The sequence below is a fragment of the Phyllostomus discolor genome, chromosome 2, assembly GCF_004126475.2.
Source record: "Phyllostomus discolor isolate MPI-MPIP mPhyDis1 chromosome 2, mPhyDis1.pri.v3, whole genome shotgun sequence".
Taxonomy (NCBI): Eukaryota; Metazoa; Chordata; class Mammalia; order Chiroptera; family Phyllostomidae; genus Phyllostomus; species Phyllostomus discolor.
The window spans coordinates 88601042-88623351 of NC_040904.2; the positions used below are offsets into that span (position 1 = coordinate 88601042).

General features: G+C 36.5%; 1 protein-coding gene across 1 annotated transcript in view; it reads left to right on the top strand.

Annotated features, from left to right (window-relative positions):
- Window positions 1-22310, top strand: part of DZIP3 (DAZ interacting zinc finger protein 3) — a 120444-nt gene that overhangs the window by 15191 nt on the left and 82943 nt on the right. The window contains 5 exon segments of the mRNA XM_028502358.2: window positions 8631-8786; window positions 13652-13768; window positions 17842-17922; window positions 18884-19008; window positions 22017-22131. Coding sequence (XP_028358159.2) covers window positions 8631-8786; window positions 13652-13768; window positions 17842-17922; window positions 18884-19008; window positions 22017-22131 — 594 coding nt within the window.

A 22310-nucleotide genomic window follows, 5' to 3' on the forward strand; every position in this document is an offset into this window, starting at 1 on the left:
AGGAAGCAAGAGAGGTAGGAACTTTGACCTGAAGTTGGTTTAGCTGCTAAATCAATTTTGCAAAAATGAATTGAGCATCAAATATGTTGACAACTGCTTGATTGGAAGATGGCGGCAAGGTAGGTGGGAGCTGAACCAACTTGCTGGTACACCTAGCCGATCTGAGGAACAGAGTGAACAGCCACTGGAATCCCAGATTATATGAAGTTTGGAAGCCAAAATTGTAGAGGACATTGAAAAACAGATGGTAAGGAGATTCCATTGGGATGGTAAGGTGCCTGGGACCAGGCGCGGGGACCAAGGCTCCTGCAGTGCCAGGCCTGGCACCAGGGTCAGTGACTGCTGCGGGAGCTTTAGAGGAGAGCCCAATTATCGTTTGTAACTTTGCAGCTCCCTCCCCTACCAGAGCAAGGAAGGGAACCTTGCACCAGGAGACACCTGGATACTTGACGTTGCTGGCGGAAATAAAAATAAAGTAGAAGACGCACAGAGACAGTGTTCCCCCACTGGGACTGTGGTCTCAGGCTAGGATGCTACCAGAGAAATTACGGAGCTGGATGACACCTGGAGAAGGGAAAAAATTTGGACTGTGAGGAATCCTAACCCAGATGGTCTCCACACTGGTCAGAGATTTGGGCTGTGTGAAAAAGCCAGGTGCTTGTTAAGAATGGCAGGCTTAAACAAGAGGAATTTACTAAAAAAAAAAAAAGTCAGCTGCTATATAAGGAACCCTTGTGCAGCGGCTGGACCAGCAAAGAGGGAGGAGGAGAGGCGCAATTTGCACCAAACCAGGGCACCTCATGGACTGACCAAAGTGGAGCAGCAGAGGCTCAGAGAGATAGTAGTCGCCAGAGATACTTAATCGAATAGGGTAACTAAACCACCTAGAAGGGACTTTGAGAGTGTGCAGCACCCAGGCCAGCAAAGAGAGAGGAGGTGGGGTGCAAGTTGCTCCTAATCAAGCACCTCAAGGTTGTTCAGGCAGCACAACTGATGGATTAAAATCGCCAGCCTGTTGCACATGGACAGTGTGGGCCCAGCAGTGCACAGAGGACCTGGGCTGGAGGCTGGGCACCTGAGAATATTGTAGCCTAGACCTAGCCCCATCCTAGCAAAACCACAGGTTGGGAGAAAAGTAAAGCCCAGCTCCCCTCTGCCTGCAGCAGCCAGGAAGACCAGCAGAAGTTGCATAGCAGGGTTAAATTCAGCAGGAATCTTTTTTTTTCTTTTCCCAAGTGTGAGACAATAAGGCCTAGAGCTGTGAAAGAACCAAAGATAGATCCAGAGAGGGATCATAGGGCTAACACCAAAAACTGAGAAATTCAGACAAATTTCACCTTGCTATCCTATAGAACTTACATGTTATTGTTTATTTTTATTGTTATTATTTTTCAATATTTTTATTTCTTTTATTTGATTATATTTTTTTATTTCTCCTATGTCTGTTTAGTTTTCTTTGTTTTATGTTTATTTAATTGCATTGTGTGACTGGTTTTCCTTGTTCATTCTTTCAGATTGCGTTTTACTTTTTCTTCTTTCAATTCACTGGTATTCCAGTAATACACTACTCTTGGTCTTTTACTTTGTTCCTTTCATTCAGACCATATATTTCTTGTCATATTATTGTTCTTCCAATATTATTGTAAATAATTGTTGTTCTATATTATTGCAAATACTGTACAGCACCCCTTTCTGATCTTGGTTCATTTCATTGTCTTCCCGAGCTTTAATACTGTTGTGGTTGACTCTGTTTTCTCCCCCACCACACCTAGTTTGTATCCTTTGCTCCCACTATATCTCACTATCTAACCTCGCATATGTGCTCTGTTTTCTGGATTCAGCTCACATACTTTCTCTCCTCTAATCAGAGTCTTATCTTTTTTTTCACCTTTATCAAAGTGGCTAATTGGGTGAAATATCATGGTTATTGCTGTGCTTTTCAAAAGGATCTCCAATCTGTTTTATACTTGTTGGTACTTTAAATCCCATAGAATATTCTCCCACTGTCTTAATCCATTTTGCCTTCACCCTGCCACTAATCACATACAAGATAAAGTGGGAGTTAGTAAACCTGCTGGAGGAGAGAACCCACCAACAAAGGAACCACCAACAGGTAAAACCCAAGTACAACGAGAGAACTCACACAAGCAGAAGAAAGAGCAACCTTAGACTATCCAGACAAGGAGATCAAAGAGACCACACCACTGAATCCCACAGAACTACTACCATAGAAGTTCACCCTATAAAGACAGCTAACAAAGCAGAGCATTAGGAAGTGCAGAAACAAACAAAAAGAGTCACCTAAATGGGGAGACAAAGAAAAAACCTGCAATAAAAAGGAATGGATGACTCCCCACTAAAAGAGCTAAATGTAATGGAGGCAAGCAAACTAGCAGATACAGAATTTAAAAGAATGGTTATAAGGATGCTCAAGGAATTCACAGACAACTACAAGGAGCTGAGTGAGAACTACAACAGTATGAAAAAGGAAATAGAAACTATAAACATGAACCAGGAAGAAATGAAGAATACAATTTCTGAAATAAAAAGCACACTAGAAGGAATTACAAGCAGGCTGGATGAAGCAGAGAACCAAATTAGTGAGCTGGAAGACAAGGTAGAAAGAAACACGTCGGTAGAGCAGCTGCACTGAAAAAAGATGAAAAAAAATATGAAGATAGCTTAAAGAAACTCCAAGACAATATGAAATGTGACAACATTTGAATCATAGGAATATCAGAAAGAGAAGAAGAGTAAGGGATAGAAACCATGTTTGAAAAAACATGGCTTTTGAAACAATTTTTTTGAAAAAATATTCTGTCATATTTAAAAAAAATGACAGAAAACTATCCGAACATGGAGAGGGGAAAAACAATGCAAGTTCAGGAAGTATAGAGGGTCCCAATCAATATGAACCTAAAGAGGTCTACTTACTACAAGACACATCATAATTAAAATGCCACAATCTAAAGACAAAGAGAGAATCTTAAAAGCAGCCAGGGATAAACCAGAAGTAACATAAAAGGGGAGCTCTGATAAGGCTAGCAGCTGATTTCTCAACAGACACACTTCAGGCCAGAAGAGAATGGCAAAAAATATTCCAAGTAATGAAAAGCCAATGTCTGCAATCAAGAGTACTCTACCCAGTGAGGTTCTCAATTAAAATGGAAGGTGAAATAAGGAGTTTCCTAGACAAAAGAAGGCTGAAAGAATAGACTTCCACTAAACCAGCACTGCAAGGTATTTTAAAAGGACTGCTATAAGAAAAGGAAGGAAAAGAGTGAGAGAGAGAGATAGGAACACAGGTACAAAGGGGGGAAAAGAAATAAATACTTGTCAATAATAACCTTAAATGTAAATGGATTAAATACTCCAATCATAAGACATAGAGTAGCTGAGTAAATAAGAAAACATGGCCCGCACATATGCTGCCTACAAGAGACCCACCTCATAAAAAAAGACCTACACAGACTAAAAGTGAAGGGTTGGAAACAAATATTCCAAGCAAATGGTTAAGAAAAAAAAGGTGGAGTAGCAATACTTATGTCAGACAAAATAGACTTCAAAAGTCATAAAAAGAGACACTGAAGAATCCATCAAGAAGATATAAACATTGTAAGCATATATGCATCCAACATAGGAGCATCCAAATATGTAAGGAAAATCTTGGAGGACTTCAAGAAAGTTATAGGCAGCAACACAATTGTAGTAGGAGATTTTAACACCCCACTGTAAAAAATGGGTAGACCTTCCAAACAAAATATCAACAAGGATATTGTGGCATTGAACAATGCCCTAGATCCAATGGACTTAATAGTCATATATATATATATATATATATATATATATATATATATATATATAAACTTTCATCCCCAAAAAGCAAAGTACACATTTTTTTTTTCAAATGCACATGGAACATTTTCAAAGATAGACCACATAATAGGACACAAAACCAACCTCAACAAATTCAAGAAAATTGAAATCATATCAAGCATTTTCTCTGACCACAAGGGACTGAAATTATAAACCAACCTCAAGGGAAAAACTCAAAGACACTCAAATTTATGGAGATTGAATAGTATGCTATTAAACAATGAATGGTTTAATAATGAGATCAGGAAGAAATCAAAAAGTTTCTGGAAACAAATGAAAATGAACACACAACACTCCAAAACTTATGGGACACAGCAAATGCAGCCCTGAGAGGGAAGTTCATAGCATTACAGGCCTACATAAAAAAGGTAGAAACATTTTAAATAAATAACCATGCATCTACAAGAACTGGAGGAACAAAAACAAAACAAAGTCCAGATCAAGTAGAAGGAAAGAAATAACCAAGATCAGAGCAGAATTAAATGACATAGAGACTAAAACAACAATCCAAAGGATCAATAAATCCAGGAGTGGGTCTCTGAAAAGATAAACAAAATTGACAAGCTTTTAAGCAGACTCATTAGGAAAAAGAGAGAGGACACAAATAAACAAAATCAGAAATGAAAGAGGAGAGACTAAAACTAATACCACAGGGATACAAAGGACTGTAAGAAATTACTACGAACAACTATATGTCAAGAAATTTGAAAACTTAAGTTAAATGGACACATTTCTAGAAAAATATAATCTCCCAAAACTGAATGAAGAAGAAGCAGAAAGCCTGAAGAGACCAATAACAGCTGATGAAATTGAAGCACTAATCAAAAACCTCCTGGCACACAAAAACCCTGGACTGGATAGTTTCACAGGAGAACTTTACAAATCTTTTATGGAAGAGCTAACCCCTATCCTTTTCAGACTATTCCAAAAAATCCAAGAAGAGGGAAGATTCCCAAACTGTTTTTACAAAGCCAGCATCATCCTAATTCCAAAACCAGATAAAGACACAAGAAAGAAAGAAAACTACAGGCCAGTATCGCTGATGAACATAGATGCTAAAATCCTTAACAAAATATTGGCAAAGCAAATCCAACAGTACATTAAAAAGATCATACACTATGATCAGTAGGATTCATCCCAGAGATGCAAGGATGTACAACATTCACAAACCAATAAACATAATACATCACATAAACAAAAAGAAAGACAAAAATTACATGATCCTTTCAATAGATGCAGAAAAATCATTTGATAAGGTACAGCACCCATTTAGGATAAAAACACTTAGCAAAGTGGGAGTAGAGGGAGCATACCTGAACATGATAAAGGCTATATATGAGAAACCTACAGCCAACATCATATGCAACAAGCAAAAACTAAAAGCTTTCCCATTAAGATCAGGAAGAAGACAAGGATGTCCACTTTCACCACTTCTATTCAATATAGTATTGGATAGTCCTTGCCTCAGCAATCAGACAAGAGAGAAATAAAAGGCTTCCAAATTGGAAAGAAGGAAGTATAACTGTCACTGTTTGCAGATAATATGATAATGTACATAGAAAATTCTATAGACTCCACCAAAAAACCTGCTCGACCTAATAAGTGAATTTGTCAAAATAGCTGAGGTCAAAGTCAATATTCAGACATCGAAGGCATTTTTGTATACCAACAATGAAAGATCAGAATCAAAAGTCAGGGAAAAAATCCTGTTTTCTATATCAGGAAGAAAAATAAAGTACCAGGAATAAACCTAACCAAGGAAGTGAAAGACCTGTACTCAGAAAACTACACAACACTGAAGAAAGAAATTAAGGAGGACATAAATAAATGGAAACATATACTGTTTTCATGGATTGGAACAATTAACATCATCAACATGTCCATATTACCCAAAGCAATTTATAGATTCAACGCAATCCCTATTAAAATACCAATGATGTATTTCACAGATATAGAACAAACATTTCAAAAATGTATATGGGACTGTAAACAACCCCAAAAGCTTTGGTAATTTTGAGAAAGAAGAACAAAGAAGGAGGGATCACAATATCTCATATCAAACTATATTACAAGTAATATACTTGTATTCAAAATACAAGTAATTTGTAATTTGATTACCACTGTAATCAAAATAACATGGTACTTGAATAAGAAAAGACACATAGACCAATGGAACAGAATAGAGAGCCCAGAAATAAACCCAAGTCTCTATGGTCAGTTAATATTTGGCAAAGGGGGCAAGAGTGTAAAATGGAGTAAAAATAGTCTCTTCAACAAATGGTGCTGGGAGATTTGGACAACTACATGCAAAAAATTGAAACTTGATCACCAACTTACACCATACACAAAAATAAATTCAAGGTGGATAAAAAGACTTAAAAATAAGTCGTGACACCATAAAAGTCCTACAGGAGAAAACATGCAGGAACATCTCAGATATTCCACATAGGAATATTTTTACCCATATATCCCCTAGAGCAAGAGATGTAAAGGAGAGAATAAACATATGGGTTCTCATGATAAAAAAAACTTCTGCATGGCTAAAGAAAACAGCATTAAAATGAAGAGAGAACCAACCATATGGGAAAACATATTTGCCAATGATACCTTAGGCAAGGGTTTGATCTCCAAAATATGTAAAGAACACACGTGACTCCACTCTAGGAAGACAAACAATCCAATTTTAAAAAAGGGCAAAGGACTTGAACAGACACTTCTCTAAGGACATAGTAAAGGGCCCAGAGACATATGAAAAGATGCTCAGCATCACTAGCCATCAGAAAGATGCAAATTAAAACCACAATGAGATACCACTTCACACCAGTCAGAATGACCATCATAAACAAATCAACAAACAAGTGTTAGTTTGTGGAGAAAAGGGAGCCCTAGTGCACTGTTGGTAGGAATGCAGACTGGTGCAGCCACTGTGGAAAATAGTATGGAATTGCAACTGCCTTTTGACCCAGCAATACCACTGTTAGGATTATACCCTAAGGATCCTGAAACACCAATTCAAAAGAACCTATGCACCCGAATGTTCATAGCAGCAAAATTTACAATAGTCAAGTGCTGGAAGCAGCCTAAGTGCCCACCAGTAAATGAGTGGACCAAAAAAATGTGGTACATTTATACAATGGAATACAATGCAGCAGAAAGAAAGAAGGAGCTCCTATCCTTCGTGACAGCATGGATGGAACTAGAAAGCATTATGCTATGTCAAGTAAGCCATACAGTGAAAGACAAATATCACATGATCTCACCTATAAGTGAAGCCTAATCAACAGAACAGAAAAGTAAACAAAATACAACCAGAGAAATAGAAATAAAGAACAAACTGACAGCAGAGAGGAGGAGGGAGAGGGATAATAGGGGAAGGGCTATCAAGGAGCATGTATAAAGAACACATGGACAAAGCCAAAGGGGGATAGGTTCAAGGGTGGGAGGTGGGGATGGGTGGGTTGGGGGTGCGTGGTGGGGTAAGAATGGAGATAACTGTCCTTGAACAACAATTAAATAAATAAATCAATACATACATAAGGAAAAATATTTTGACAACTAATGTAATAAAAATTGTAATTATAAGATATATTTAACAAGCATGATGCTTATAGTAGCCCATTGAAAAAAATTTATTTATGTTATAATCTTGCTTGTGTATCAAGTTAGTAATTAAGGTTAGATGATTCCGTGGTGACTTTTGATCACAAAATTGACCTTTAGTTTGAAATATATGCACTACTGGTAGTCATTCTTTTTCAGGGCTTGTCCTAGTGACTTTATGGAAGTTCTTTTTTTTTAACTTTATGAAAAATTTCAAACCCACCAAAAGGTTGCAAGAGTAGTACAACATACACTTACACACCCTTCACTGAGAAAAGTGTTTTCTACATTTTTGGATATGATTTTCTTACAATGAAGTACTATAAAGCATAAGATGTATTCATTGGATATTGTTGAAGATGGATGAATCTGAATTGAAGACTCCAACTCAGAAGGGATGAGTGGACAGATAGTTCTGCAATGGATTTTATTGGCTCCTAGTTATAGTCAGAGTCACCTGACACCAGGGCATTTTCAGTGACTCAGGCCCTGTGTGGCCTCTGCAGTAATAAGCTGTTCTGATATTCAGAGATCAGCAGAAAAATATTTATACTTTCAGAATTTCAGCAGGGTATCTTATTAAGGTCGAAGGAAGGCCATCATTCATCTGTTCCGGGACCCTTATTCATTTCTATTGCCCACCCATTCCTCACAACTAATGTAAAAACCACTATTAGAAATTGTTTTCATATTATGAGTAAAATAATTTATATAGTATTTTAAAGTTAGCATTTATTATGCTTTAAATGGAACAATTCAGTGCATACTTGGTAATTCTCAAGAGCAACTGTTTTTCAAGGCCTCACTCACATTTAAGCCTAACATTATTTATGTTTCCTATCCCACCACTCTGCAACAAAAAAAGGTGTCATTATTCCCATCTTTGAATTTCTACTTTGTTTATAACTTTGAAATGAATTTATAATGACATTCCTGATATTAAAGTTTCTTGAGTTGTGGCCTTAAAACTTCCTGCAATGTTTTAAGTTCCTTGAGAACAGGAAGAATGTCTTAATCTTACTGGAATTTTCTGTAGTCTGTCACAGTGCTCTACATACAGTCTGTAAAGGCACTTTGTTCATTTTTTAAAATACTTTGGCTGATTTTAATATTAGCCAAATATAGTTGTGTAAATTTTTAATAATGTCTTCTAGGATGAACAGGAAAAGGACACACCTGCTGATCTTGTCCCTGTTAACCTACTATCAGAGGTGAAGAAGTTACTGACTGCAATTAATACTCTACCAAAAGGTGTTGTCCCTCACAGTAAGAAGTTTTTACAAGAAGATTTTTCCTTCCAAAGTATGCAGGTAAGATCATAATTTGTTCTTGAGGAAGTATAGCTTTCTGTTTGTTAGTATCTAGGAATACACTTTATGTTCCCTTACTCTCAGACTGTTACTACACTCAAAACATTCTGACACTAGTAATGTGGGTACTAATAATATGGGTATTCCCACACTGATAAATTCTCTAAGGCCAGCTGTGTGTTCTACAAGTCAATTCAATTTTGACACTATCTATTTGGAGCCAACATCAGATCCCACAAGTTAAAGACATAGTACCACAAGACTGCCCCCCGACTTCCGAAGTCATTTGCCAGTCCTAGGTTGTCCCCAGTACTTCTCATACATTGGGCTTCTAACAATTCCCTCTTGGTTGCAGTGATTTTCTAGAATAGCTCACAGAACTTGGGAAACACATTTACCATTTTATTACATAATGTAGCATATAATAAAGGATATAGATGAACAGTCAGGTAAAAGTCTGGAATGGTCCTGAGTGCAGGAACTTCTGTCCTAGCGGAGGGGACATATACCACCCTCCTGGCCCATGGATGTGTTCACTAAACTGGGAGCTCTCTATACCTCTTACTTTTAGAATTTTTATGGGTGCTTCATCATGTAGGCATCGTCAATTATTCAAATTCTAGTTCCACTCCCATCTCTGGGAATGGTGGATGGGACTGAAAGTTTGAAGTTTCTAATCTTGGCTTGATCTTTTTAGAGACTAACTCCTATCCAGGAGTCCACCAAAAGTCACTTCATTAGATCAAAACACACTTCTATCATTCAGAAAATTCCAAAGGTTTTAGGAGCTCTGTGTCAGCAGCTATCGTCAACGACCAAATATTAACAGGAAGTAGGAGCAAAGATCAATATATATGTGTTTTTTTATAATAATTATTTTTTTTAAAACCATAACAGTTCAGCTACAGTCTTGAAATCTCCCTCTTACTGCCTATGAAAGGCTTAGTGTGAAGCTTGACTATAGACTTTCATTAATTAAATAGAGTTAGTTGGTGCTAGCCTCTGAAGAATAATGGTAGGAATGTTGATTAGTAGTTTGTAAGCTGTTGACAATAAGGTCTAGTATTTATTCTAATTCTATTAATAATGCATTACATAGTACTCTGGGATAGGGGACTGCATTCAGTTTTCCTAATTTCTAAAATGTGGATGAATTTTTCAAAAACGAAAAATAAAAATGATGTTCAAAATGTTTATATTCATGAGTGAAATAAATATTCTAGAGAATATATTGTAGATTTCTATCTTACAAATAATAGTTTCCCTAGAATAGTTTGTGAAACTTTCTGAATAAGATGTGTATCAGTTTTTAAATTGAGTTTTCCAAAGTTAAGGAAATGATCTGCTATAATTATCTTTGTAGCAGATAATTGGGGAGAAAGGAGCAAAACACCATAGGTGTCTCGAAAAGGCCACATTTGCCTTTTCTGTGAAAAAAAATCATTAATTATTTCCATGAAACAAATTAATACTATTATGATTTAAAAAGCCAAACAAACTTTGAAAATGCCCAAAGACTTTATATACAATTATAACCTTAACTGAGATGATGGTATGAATCTTGTTTGAACTTGATGAAGTAATGCTACTATTTTCCTCTTATCTTTTGGAAATCACCCAAAACAATAATAATAAATAGAAACCAGTAGCCCTTTTATGCAAACAGTCAATTATAGGTAAAAATGAAAGAAAAGTACTTATTTATAATAGCAACAAAACAAGGTAAAATACTTAGAAAAACATCTAAGAAACATATAAAATTATAAACTAGTGTTTCTGAAAGTTTTTCCTAAGCCACCTATCTGAGACTATCTGAACCTCATACTAGTCCCAAAGGATCAAAATCTTTGGGGGTAGGTCTGGGAATGTGCAATTTAGCAAGCAGGTACCCACACACAGTGATATTCTTTACATTAAGTTTAGAAATCAATACTCTATTAAAACAATAGATTAACATCTCTAAAAGAAAAGAAGACCTTAATCAAAAGTAGTACGTGTAGGAAGATAAAATATGATAAAGCTGTCAATTTTTTCCTGAAGTTGAAATATATAAATGTCATATAATTCAATAAAAGTGACAAAAGGAGTTTTTATTTTTATTACTAAAAACTAATTCTAAAGTTTAAATGGAAAATAAAAGGAAGAATAGCCTAGAAAATTATGAAGAGAAGTATAGAGGAGAAGGGCTTATCATTTACCCACTTAGATATTAAAACTTACAGAGCTTTAATAACTAAAAATCTGTGTTACTTGCATTTTACTCTATAGACAAGTCTAGAAAATAGTCTAGAAGAGAAATTCCAAAAGTAGACCCAAATACATATACAACCTTTATGTATAATAAGATGACAAAAAGGATAATAGTAAAGGAGAAATGTATAAATCAATAATCCAAGAAGGAAAATATAACAAGTCTTTGAATAACTGATAAAACATGGATACAGAATTAGTAGAGTTGTAGCAAACGTGCCATAAACTGATGTGTGTGTGTGTATACATGTCCCCTAGAATACAGATAGAATATACATTCTTTTTAAGTGCACACAGATCATTTTTAAAAAATGACCATATACTAGGTCACAAAGGAAGCCTAATCAAATTTCAAAGAATAAAAACATACAGAGCATGTCCTCTAACTATTGTATAATTAACTTAGAAATCAATAACCAAACGATAAACTAGAAAGCCATTGTTTCTAAGTTAAAATATATACCTCTAATCTAGGTAACCTACAGGTCAAAGAAGAAATCACAGTGAAAATTAATAAATTTTTGAGCTGAATAAAAAGTATATATCAAAATTATGTTATTAGGTAAAAGCTGTGCTTTTAGGAATATTTATAGATTGAAATGCATATATTAGAAAAAGATGCAAGGTTGAATACCAATCATTTAAATATAAAGTTCAAGAGGTTAATGGAAGAACAGCAAATTAAAAACAAAGTCTAAAGAAAGATATAGTAAAATTAACTAAAGTAATAAAATAGAATAAAACACATAATAGAGAAAGTCAATAAAGCCAAAACATGGTTTTTGAAAAGAACAATAAAATTGATAAATGCCAGGTAAGAATGTTCAAAGAAAAAGAAAGAGGGCAAAAATAACCAGATCGTGAATGTGAACATGAAAATGTTAATGCAAATTCCACAGTCATCTAAAGGAAAATATAGAATTCTGCTACTTTCAGTGGCTGCCTGGATTGGTTTACAGTATCCTTTCAGAAGAACTAGAAAAACTGGGCAAAATATTTCTTAGTAATTTTACTTGTGCTTTATCGGCAGATCAGTTTATTCAGCTAGGATTGAGATGATTTTAAACTTTACTTTTGTTCTGTGAAGAAGGGTCTATTTATGGTTTACCCTTCATAGCAGATACTGTCAGCGCCCTGCCCATGCCCCTTGACTTCTGTTGTTTCAGTACGCTCTGCCCAATTTCCAGTTTTCAATGTCTACATCTACACGTATGACTCAGACCTTTGTTTCCCTGTAACAGCAGAGGGCTGTACTCTCATGGCAATTCAGAAGTTTCAAGGGATTAATACTTGCTCTTCTCCCCAGAAAGCACTCTATTAATAAGCCTTGGGAGTTGTTATATAAATATCCTAGTTACCTTTCCCTTTAAGTTGGGTAATATTGAAGTTTGTATTTTTACTCTTTCTCAGTTTCCCTGTTATATTAACCCCAGTCGCCCACCATGGGTAACTGCTCTAATAACACATCCAATACTTTAAAGCCTGCTTTCTGTTCCTGGTGTCACTTCTCCATTCCCCTACCATTGTTCTCTGCGTGTCCAAAATAAACTATGTGCATTCAAATCCTGGTGTTAGGGTCTGCTTCCAATTAGAATCAAAACAGACACTCTTTGGGAATATTTCTTCAGATTCTCAACCAAAAGAATTAGGTTTTTACCAGGGGCCCTCTTCCAGCTTTTCTAGTTTTTGTCATTGAGAGGATTGATCTGAAACTATCTAGACTTTTTGGCAGAGGTGGAACTTCAGCGTTATGTTTTACATGCCTTTTCAAATTCAAGAGATATGGCTGAATAAGTGGTTGGATATATGAGTCTGGAATTCTGGATAGTTCTGAGCTGGAAATATAAATTTGGAAACTGTATGTAGACATTGTTTAAAAACATGACAGTCGATTACTTTATCTTGGAAATGTGTTGATGGAGAAGCTCATTAAACTGCAAGCTAGGGAGGGTAAAATAAAGCATCTAGTTAGCTAGGAGAAAAACAGGAAAGTATTGTATACTGGAAACCAAGTTAAGAATGTGTAAGTGAAACTTGCCACACAGATAATACTTCATTACACAAATAATGTAATTTAAGCCAAGCACTTGTGGGCACAAGACATTGGGGAATAGACACAAATATAGGACATAGTCCTTCCTTTCATTTCATCCATGTAAGTGTCAAACTATGGTACATAATAAATTATATATTAGCTTGGTTCCAATCACATTGCAGCGTAAGATGATTTACCTTGGCGTTGGTATTAAAGCTAGCTTCCTGCTTACCACACATTCAGAGTTGGCAGGAAGATTTTAGTTATGTTAGAGAACAGAGAGAATGAGAATGAAATGGAATTGCCTCTTCTCCTGAAGTAAGAGTGGTGGAGGTTGCCAATCCCTCGGCAGATATAGGAATGCTTTTTAGTGTTTTGAGGAAATAGTGACAAAGATTTGCCAGACTACTTATAAACACATGAATATAAGAAGAGTTGTATCTGGTAGTGTGGATTTTTTAAAAACCATCTTTATATCTATACTCCAAATTTTCAACAGTGAACATGTATTATTTGTATAGTAGAAATATGTAGATTTTTTCTAACTTAAGGACGTTTTCAACTGAATAATTTTACATAGAGAGAAGTTGCCTCTAACAGCCAGAATGGGGAGGAAATTGTTCCTGCTTTGACTTTACGTTTCTTGATGACACAAGTGGAAGCAGCACTTAGGAACATTCAAGCTACTAATTATACTGTAAGTATTTTCTTTCTGAAAGTTTGAAATAATGGACTTGGACAACATTTTGCAATGAGAAAATGGCTAATGCATGCTAACTTTAAGGTGTAGGTGAGTTTCGATTTTCCTCTTTTACCTCTAGAGAAAGGTACATATAAATTGATTTCCTTCTTTTGTCTTGTACTTTCTTATGACTGTGTTTCTTTAATGAGCCTATTCTGGCCCCCTTCCCTAACATAAAATTTTGTTCATCTTAGAGAGAAACTTGAATTAGTAAAAATGAGCTTTCTCAATTAGAAATGGAGAGTCCGGACTTCAGGCAAGATGGAGGAATAGGTGGACGCACCGTACCTCCTCGCACAACCAAGAACAGAACAACAATAATTTACAACAATGATTTGCAGTCATAATATCAGAACTGTCAGAGAATTTATCTAAATGGAAGTCGCACAGCCAAGAAGTTGTAGTAGACCCATACATCCAGACTGGTAGGGGACAACGAGCTGAGCGGGCGCGGCGCTGGCGCGGGTTGCAGGCGCGCATAGGTCGGGGGAAATTTGGCGCAAAATCGGTGCGACAGCCATCCGGGGCGCAAGAGCGCAGCGGTGCAGCGGTGATCCCTGAGTACGCAAGCAGCAGCTGGGGGAATCAGTGGGGCAGCGATTGTGGACCAGGGCAGAGCTCACGGCACAGAAGCCTAGGGAAGTGTCTGACTCCAGGAGAACTGGAACTGTCGCCATTGATCCCTCCGGTCCCCGCTCCCGCCCATGCCCCCCACATATAACGTCACAATCTAGTGACTGGGGCGCGCAGCCCCGGTGACCACCTAAGGCTCCGCCCCCCACCGTAACAGGAGCGACCAGACCGGAGAAAAAATAAATAAATAAATAAAATAATAGGAGAGATAGGGAAAGACATAAGACATGTTTCCAGCAGAACAGATCAGTCCCCTAGGACTCATCCTTTTGAGTGACCAAGAAGTAGCCAATCTATTAGATGCACAGTTCAAAACACTGGTGATCAGGAAGCTCACGGAACTGGTTGATTTTGGATGCAAATTACATGAAAAAATGCAGATTACCATAAAAGAGATGCAGGAAGATATACGGAGGAGAGCCAATAGTGAAAGGAAGGAATCTGAGTCTCAAAACAACACCGTGGACCAGAAGGAAGATAGAATCAACCAAGCAGGAGAGCATGATGAAATAAGAATTCAAAAAATCGAAGAAAAGCTTAAGACCATCGAGGACACGTTTAAACGTTCCAACATCCGAATTATAGGGGTACCAGAAGGGGAGGACCAACAAGTGGAAAAGTTATTTGAACAAATAATAAAGGAGAACTTCCCCAAACTGGCAAAGGGAACAGTCTTCCAAGAAATCCAAGGAGCGCAGAGAGCCCCAAAGAAGTTGGACCCAAGAAGAAACACACCAAGGCACATCATAATTACATTAGCCAAGGTAAAAACGAAGGAGAGAATCCTAGAAGCAGCAAGAGATAAGGGGACAGTCACCTACAAGGGAGTTCCCATCAGACTGTCAGCTGATTTCTCAAAAGAGACCTTACAGGCAAGAAGGGGCTGGAAAGAAATATTCCAAGTCATGAAAGGCAAGGACCTACATCCCAGATTGCTCTATCCAGCAAAGCTCTCATTTAGAATGGAAGGGCAGATAAAGTGCTTTTCAGATAAGGTCAAGTTAAAGGAATTCATAATCACCAAGCCCTTATTTTATGAAATGCTAAAGGGACTTATCTAAGAAAAGAAGATAAAGAAAAGACATGTATAGTAAAAGGACAGCAAACTCACAATTATTAACAACCACACCTAAAGCAAAACCAAAAGAAACTAAGCAAACAACTAGAATAGGAACAGAACCACAGAAATGGAGGGCACATGGGGGGCTAGCAGTAGGGGTGGGAGGAGGAGAGAGGGGGAAAAGGTATAGAGAATAAGTAGCATAGAATGTAGGTTGAAAGTAGATAGGGGGAGGGCAAGAATAGTACAGGAAATGTAGAAGCTAAAGAACTCATAAGTATGACACATGGACATGGACTAAAGGGGGGGAACGTGGGTGGGAGAGGGGGTACGGGGTGGAGGGGAGTGAAGGGGGGAAATGGGACAACTGTAATAGCATAATCAATAAAATATATTAAAAAAATAAAAAAAAAATCTGACTGGTCCTGTGACTGGCTTTGACTGATAGAATGTAGCAAAAGTGACCCTGTGTTCATTCCAGAACTTGACCTTAAGAAGCCTGGCAGCTTCTCATTTGCTTTCTTGCTACTTTTGAGTAACTACGTAAGGAGTCATCCACCTTGATGAAAAAGGATACCACGTGAAAAGAAAGACTGGGTGGAAGCGAACAGAAGCAACCCAGTGGATAGGCAGCACCAAGGCTCCCAGCACATGAGAGAGGCCATCTTGGACACTCCAGCCTCTTCCAGGTCCAGGTGAACATAGTGGCATGAGTGAGCTCAGCCAACAAGTAGAGAGAGATAAGCCATTTCTGCTGAGTCCTACTGGGATTTTCTGACTCACAGAACTGTATGCAATAAATGGGTGTTGAGTTCTAGGAAAAAAAAAAAAGAAATGGAGAGTCCTTCCTTTCTTCCTGATTATTAATCAGTTCCCCTTTCTTCTGATATTTCTGTATTTGTAAAAACTGGTACAGCTGTTATCTGTCAGTGTGAGATAAAATTGATAAGATATAATTACGTATCTTACCAATTTGACCTTGTTCAAGGTCAAATGATACTGTAGAAATAAATAGAAAAGTCTGAGAAAAATAAATCTTGCATCAAAAATTAGAACCAGTAGTACAACATGGTGAAAGGAAGGATCAGTTATTTGAATAATTTGGATCAGTAACATAAATTAAGTTTTATACCCATATAGGTGATTAGGATTATACCCATATAGGATTAGAGTTATCTTCAAGAAAGGACTACCTAGGCAACACACAAAGTAGCATAAGACACCAAATTCCATATTATAATGACTACAAACAAGCATGTGAAAGAATCACTCCTATGTGGACTCTGAGGACTAGGGTTCTAGAAGGTGGTATACGCCACCCTAAAGAAGTCCTACATGGATTCAAAAGAGGGGTAACAAAAACACAACATGTGAATGTGTATGATATTTCTGCCCAGGAAAGCCTAGTAGAGACTTGGTGCCCAAGGTTTTTATTAGGAGTTGGTCAGGTAGGTACCCTTTGCCTAGCATGTATAAAAATTCCAGACTCCCAGAAGGAACTCTCAGGTTTTCAACATAACCACATTGTTTGCATAACAATTCAGGCACAGTAAGTCACCCTTGTCAGTCAGAGGACAGTGGGAACATTCGTGAAATCCAGGTTCCCAGACACCAGTAGTGGGTCAGTCTTGCATGCAAGGCCTTTCAAAGGATAGCAGTCTCAGGCCAGCTATGCTAACTTTTATGCACAGTGTGTATAGTTCTATATCATTTTATTACAAGTGTTTGTGTAACCACTATTGCAGTCAAGATAATAGAACTATCATATCACTACAAAAAAATCTCTTTTACGCTATCCCTTTATAGTCACATGCACCCCTTGCTTTCCTTTCGCTCCCTACTCACTAATCTTTTCTCCATCTCTATAATTTGGCATAGACCATTTTTAAAGGAAGGAAATATCTTCATATTTTAATTTTCATTGAAGAAGTTACAGGATTTATGTTTATACTATTATAACAAAATACATAAATGGACAATAAAAGACTGATTTAAGAGATCATTGAATTTCAGGTGGATACCTGAAATACTATAAATTATAGAGAGAGTGAGAGAATTTTTGAAAGGTTTAATATAACAAATCTTGGTGGCATTTGCTTTCACTTTTCTTTAATCAAACTCTCATTTTTTTCTCAGGATTATTGACTATCTTCTTCTGAGTCAGATTATCAAATACATCTAAACTGCATTCTCTATAGTTATTATTAGATGATTGATAACACAGTGATAATTTAGATAATGAGTATTATTAAATAGACCTAGGATATTTAATGAATTTTGATAAAGTTAGAAGCAGCTTAGTCTAAATGAATTAAAATATATTTTGTCTTTATAGGCACATCAGATTAATATTGGCTATTATTTGACATTACTGTTTTTGTATGGAGTAGCACTCACTGAAAGAGGAAAGAAAGAGGTATGTAGCATTTGTTATTTGCCCATTATAAATCTTTTTACATTATATACTGACCTTATTTTAACAAATTAAAATGTTGATTTTTTAAATTCTCTAAAAATTGAAACTGTTCAGTGACTTTTCTTTCATATATTTATAATATAGAATAATTATGCCAGAGACTATTTTGTGAAAATAAAGAATGTTGGTAGGGGAAACATAATTTTAGCATAGAACTTCAGTTATTTTATTTATCCTTTAAACACTACTTGTATAAAGCAGAAAATTGTTTAGCTTCTTTTACTTACACAATACATTTTAGTCCATTTTTCTAGTGTAGTTTAATCTCTCTGGTCCTAATCTTACCCCTTTTGTAAAATATGAGTTTTATTTCAGATTCTTTATTTAATAAAATAAAGTGCAAAGATTAAAATCTGGAATTTAACTAGGTGATTTCTAAGGGTCCTTTTGAATCTAGCATTCTCTTTTTATGGTTTTTAATGATTTCTCATATTTTCTTTGCAACATTGATATTTCCTTAACTTTTTGTCTTCAGAACTCTATACTCTTTACTTGCTATTTGAAAAATTAGGAAGCTTTGTGTTCCAATTAGAAAGAAAAAATAACAAGAATTATAAAGACATACTTCCAATAGTCATCAGAAAAGCCCTTATTTTACCTAGTAATATTTGTCAGTTTTAGAACCAAAAATTATTGTTGTTGTTTTAATGTTCACTTTGAAATTTTAGTCAAAGAACATCTTAAGTTATTTTGTAAATAAATATTTTAAGCACTGAGTACATTATCTATGCAATCACATACAGAGGTGCCAGGATTATAGATGTGAATAAATGACCAAAAGACTGGATTAGCATTAACTAGATCAGTATTCCTTAGCTTCTCTAATTTGGGAAATACTTGTTTATTGTAAACGAAAAAAAATGTCTTTACATTAGCCAAACCCAGTGTTACGTTACTACAGGACTATATAGAAGCTGAGAATAAATTTCTGGTGATGAAGATGGTGATCCAAGAAAATGAAATTTGTGAAAACTTTATGTCCTTAGTCTATTTTGGATGTGGTTTGCTCCGATGTGCTCAGAAAAGGTAAGGATTCCAAATAATGGGTAAATCTTCCCTGTCAACTACTCTCTTCATTGTGAAACGAGAATAAAGATTGCACAGTATACTAGGGATAATGACGTTCATGCTGGACTGATTTTTTTTTTCTTTTTCACCTATTTTTATAGATAATAATTTCTTTACCATACTTGAGAATATTAAGTATTAAACTTAATAGGTCATGACAGTAAAAGGCAGTATAGCATAGACATTGGAACATAGGCTGACAGATCTGGAGCTTGACAGACCTGGATTCAAATACATTTTCTACCACCTACCTAATCTTTGATCCCAGGAAACTTAATTTTGCTAAGCCTTATCTTTTTTCCTGTGTGTAAAATAGAACTAATAGTAGCACCCACCTTACAAGGATGTTATAGGTGATTAACATAGTACCCAGGACACAAAAATGCCACTCATAATAAATAAGTGATGGTTATAGTTACTAATACTATCACCAGTTGGAATAGGTGTTTTAGGTATAAATGAACTCACAAAGCATTGAAAGGGTCCAAATGCTGAGTTTTGGAAGTGTTGGGTATAATATATTTAGTGAGATTGTACAGGGAAACTATGTGGATTAGCAGTCTGTTCACTCCCTATATGGGGATCCTTAGCCATTTGTAACATTATTCATTCATTTTATTTGCTAAACATTTGTCATATTCTAGCGACTGTGTTAGATTAGGGAATACAATTTACAGAATAGACCCTGTTCTCATGAAATTGATAATATTATAGATATTAGTCAAATAATCAGTTATGCAAAATAATTATAAACTGTGATAAAGAACTGTGAAGGAAAAGATAATGAACAATAAAAGACTACTGGAGCCCCAGTCTGGTTCTGGGGATCAGAAGTCTGTCTGAGGAAATACTGTTTGGCGGAGATCTGAAGGATGAATTAGACAAAGTTTACTTGTGCAAATCTTTATGAAGGATTACTGCTTAGGCCCAGCCATTGGATCTCTAAAAGCATCACTACCTGGTAGTTCCCTCATGTTTTGATTTATCTTCTATCCTTTGGCATGCTTGTGTTTTACTAAGGTATCCAGAAGATTTCTCACTTTCTGTTCACTAGTATGATGTTATCAATAATACTAGTAAACAATGTGATGTTTTTCAGAATGTCAGAATGATCAAAATCCTTTTAATCTATACTGTGGAGAAAATTAACATAGCTCTGAGACAAACAAAGAATGTGTACTGCTGCCTTTCCCTCAGATATGTGAACTACTTTTTATTCTCTTTACTAATGGGCATTGGAGAGAATCTATTTTCCAGATCATTGACACTAGAAAGCCCAGTCAGATGGCATCATTTACCTTCATCCCTGACCTATAGAGAACAGCCACTGAGCAGCCCTACTCTGTATTTCTTATTTGTACTATGGATGGAGTTTTATCTAGGTCTTTCCAGGGCACACTTTCTAGTGGTGGGTTCTGTAGTCTTATGTATTATGTCCTTTCTGACATCCTCACCTCCCTGAGGTTTCTTTTAATACTCTGCCAAGAAATTTCCAGCATTTCCACCTTAGTTACTATAGGCCATTGTTATGGCCAAGCTTCAAATAATCTTCTTAGCAAGATGTTGGGGCTGCTTCAGGTCTCCTTGCTAGGAAATTAAATCTTGAATTAATTTCAAGAGTTGTCACATGTCATTATACATTTCCTATGCAGCTGTGTATTTGTCCACTTGTTCAGCACTTTTTAAAATTTAATTTAATTTAATTTAATTTAACTTTATTTATTTTTAGAGAGGAAAGGGAGGGAGAAAGAGAGAAAGAGAGAGAAACATCAATGTGCAGTTGCTGGGGGTCATGGCCTGCAACCCAGGCATGTACCCTGACTGGGGATTGAACCTGCGACACTTTGGTTCGCAGCCCGTGCTCAATCCACTGAGCTACGCCAGCCAGGGCTCATTCAGTACTCTTAAGATCCATTCCCACATGTGTTCCTGCCAGTACATACCAGTCAAGTTCTGCAATTCTTACGATGAGTACACTTTTTCTTCCTGAACAGAATAAGTTCTGTTTTCCCATTTGGACTTTGCTTTTACCTGATCCTAAATGTATTAGTCTGGAAGCAATGAGTGGAGATAGGCAGAATCCTGGGAAGGAAGGCATCTTTTGAGAGTTGTATCTCCGATGATATTTTTGTATGGTCCCTAAGTAAAGGGAATCTGCCCTGCTCTAGTAAGGAAGAGGTCTTTGTCAGCCAGAGGGCTCAGGGGAATTTAGAGTTTCATTGTTTCTGAGCATATTCACCTAAATGTCCCCATTCCAGTTCTCAGAATCTACTTGTTACCTGTCAGCCCTGATTTTCACATAATGGTTCTGTCGAGACTGTGCTTTTGGTCTTTGCTGTTATTCTACCTTTATGATTAAATACTGGGCCTCATTTTCAACATAGTTTGTCCTTATGTTTAAGGTTGGTAAAGATTCTTTTTACATTACCACAGAGGCCTTTTATCCTGAGTTCATAGTAGTAGTCCTGCCAAGGTTATGCATTTCATCTCTTTTATGGTTTGTTGCACATTGTGATTAAATACGGGCCTGATTTTTAACACAGATTATGTTTATGGCTACAGAAAATGAGAGTCTCTTTAAATGCTGCCATAGAGGCCTCTGTCTTTCACAGTGTGTCCTGAGTCCATAGTTGGCTGACCTGTGCCTGTCATTCTCTTGCTTCAAGGCTTCCAAGACAGTAAACAAAAGCCAACCAACTCTATAATCCCTTTAATTACCATGATCCCCATACTTTTCAGGCTTGAGCTACTACATAATCTATTGTCTCCCTTTCTTCCTGTATTTCATCCCAATCTACCACAGGTGAGAGTCCTAGTATTTGCATTTTTATAGCATGCCAGAGGTTATCACTACCCTGCTTAACCACACACACACACACATACACACACAATGGGTTACTTGTCTTATTTGTGATATTTAGTTACAGAGTCATGTTGAAACTGACCTTATTTAAAATGCCTTCTAGATATAATGGAGGACTGCTAGAATTTCATAAAAGCTTACAAGAAACAGGAGATGCAGATGATCATTCGTTTGACATACAACCTATGGAAGATGAAGATTTGCCTACAACTTTTAAAGTAAGCAGTTATTTAAGGATAACATTTCATCTCTGACTAATCAGAATCATTTTTGATGAAGTGCAGTTTACATTAACTATGTCATATTCTACAGCAAGCACATTGTTTAACTGGACATTAGTGTTGTATATAAGAAACAACCTTGATTTCATTACACAATGTGGAATGTGAGTGTGATT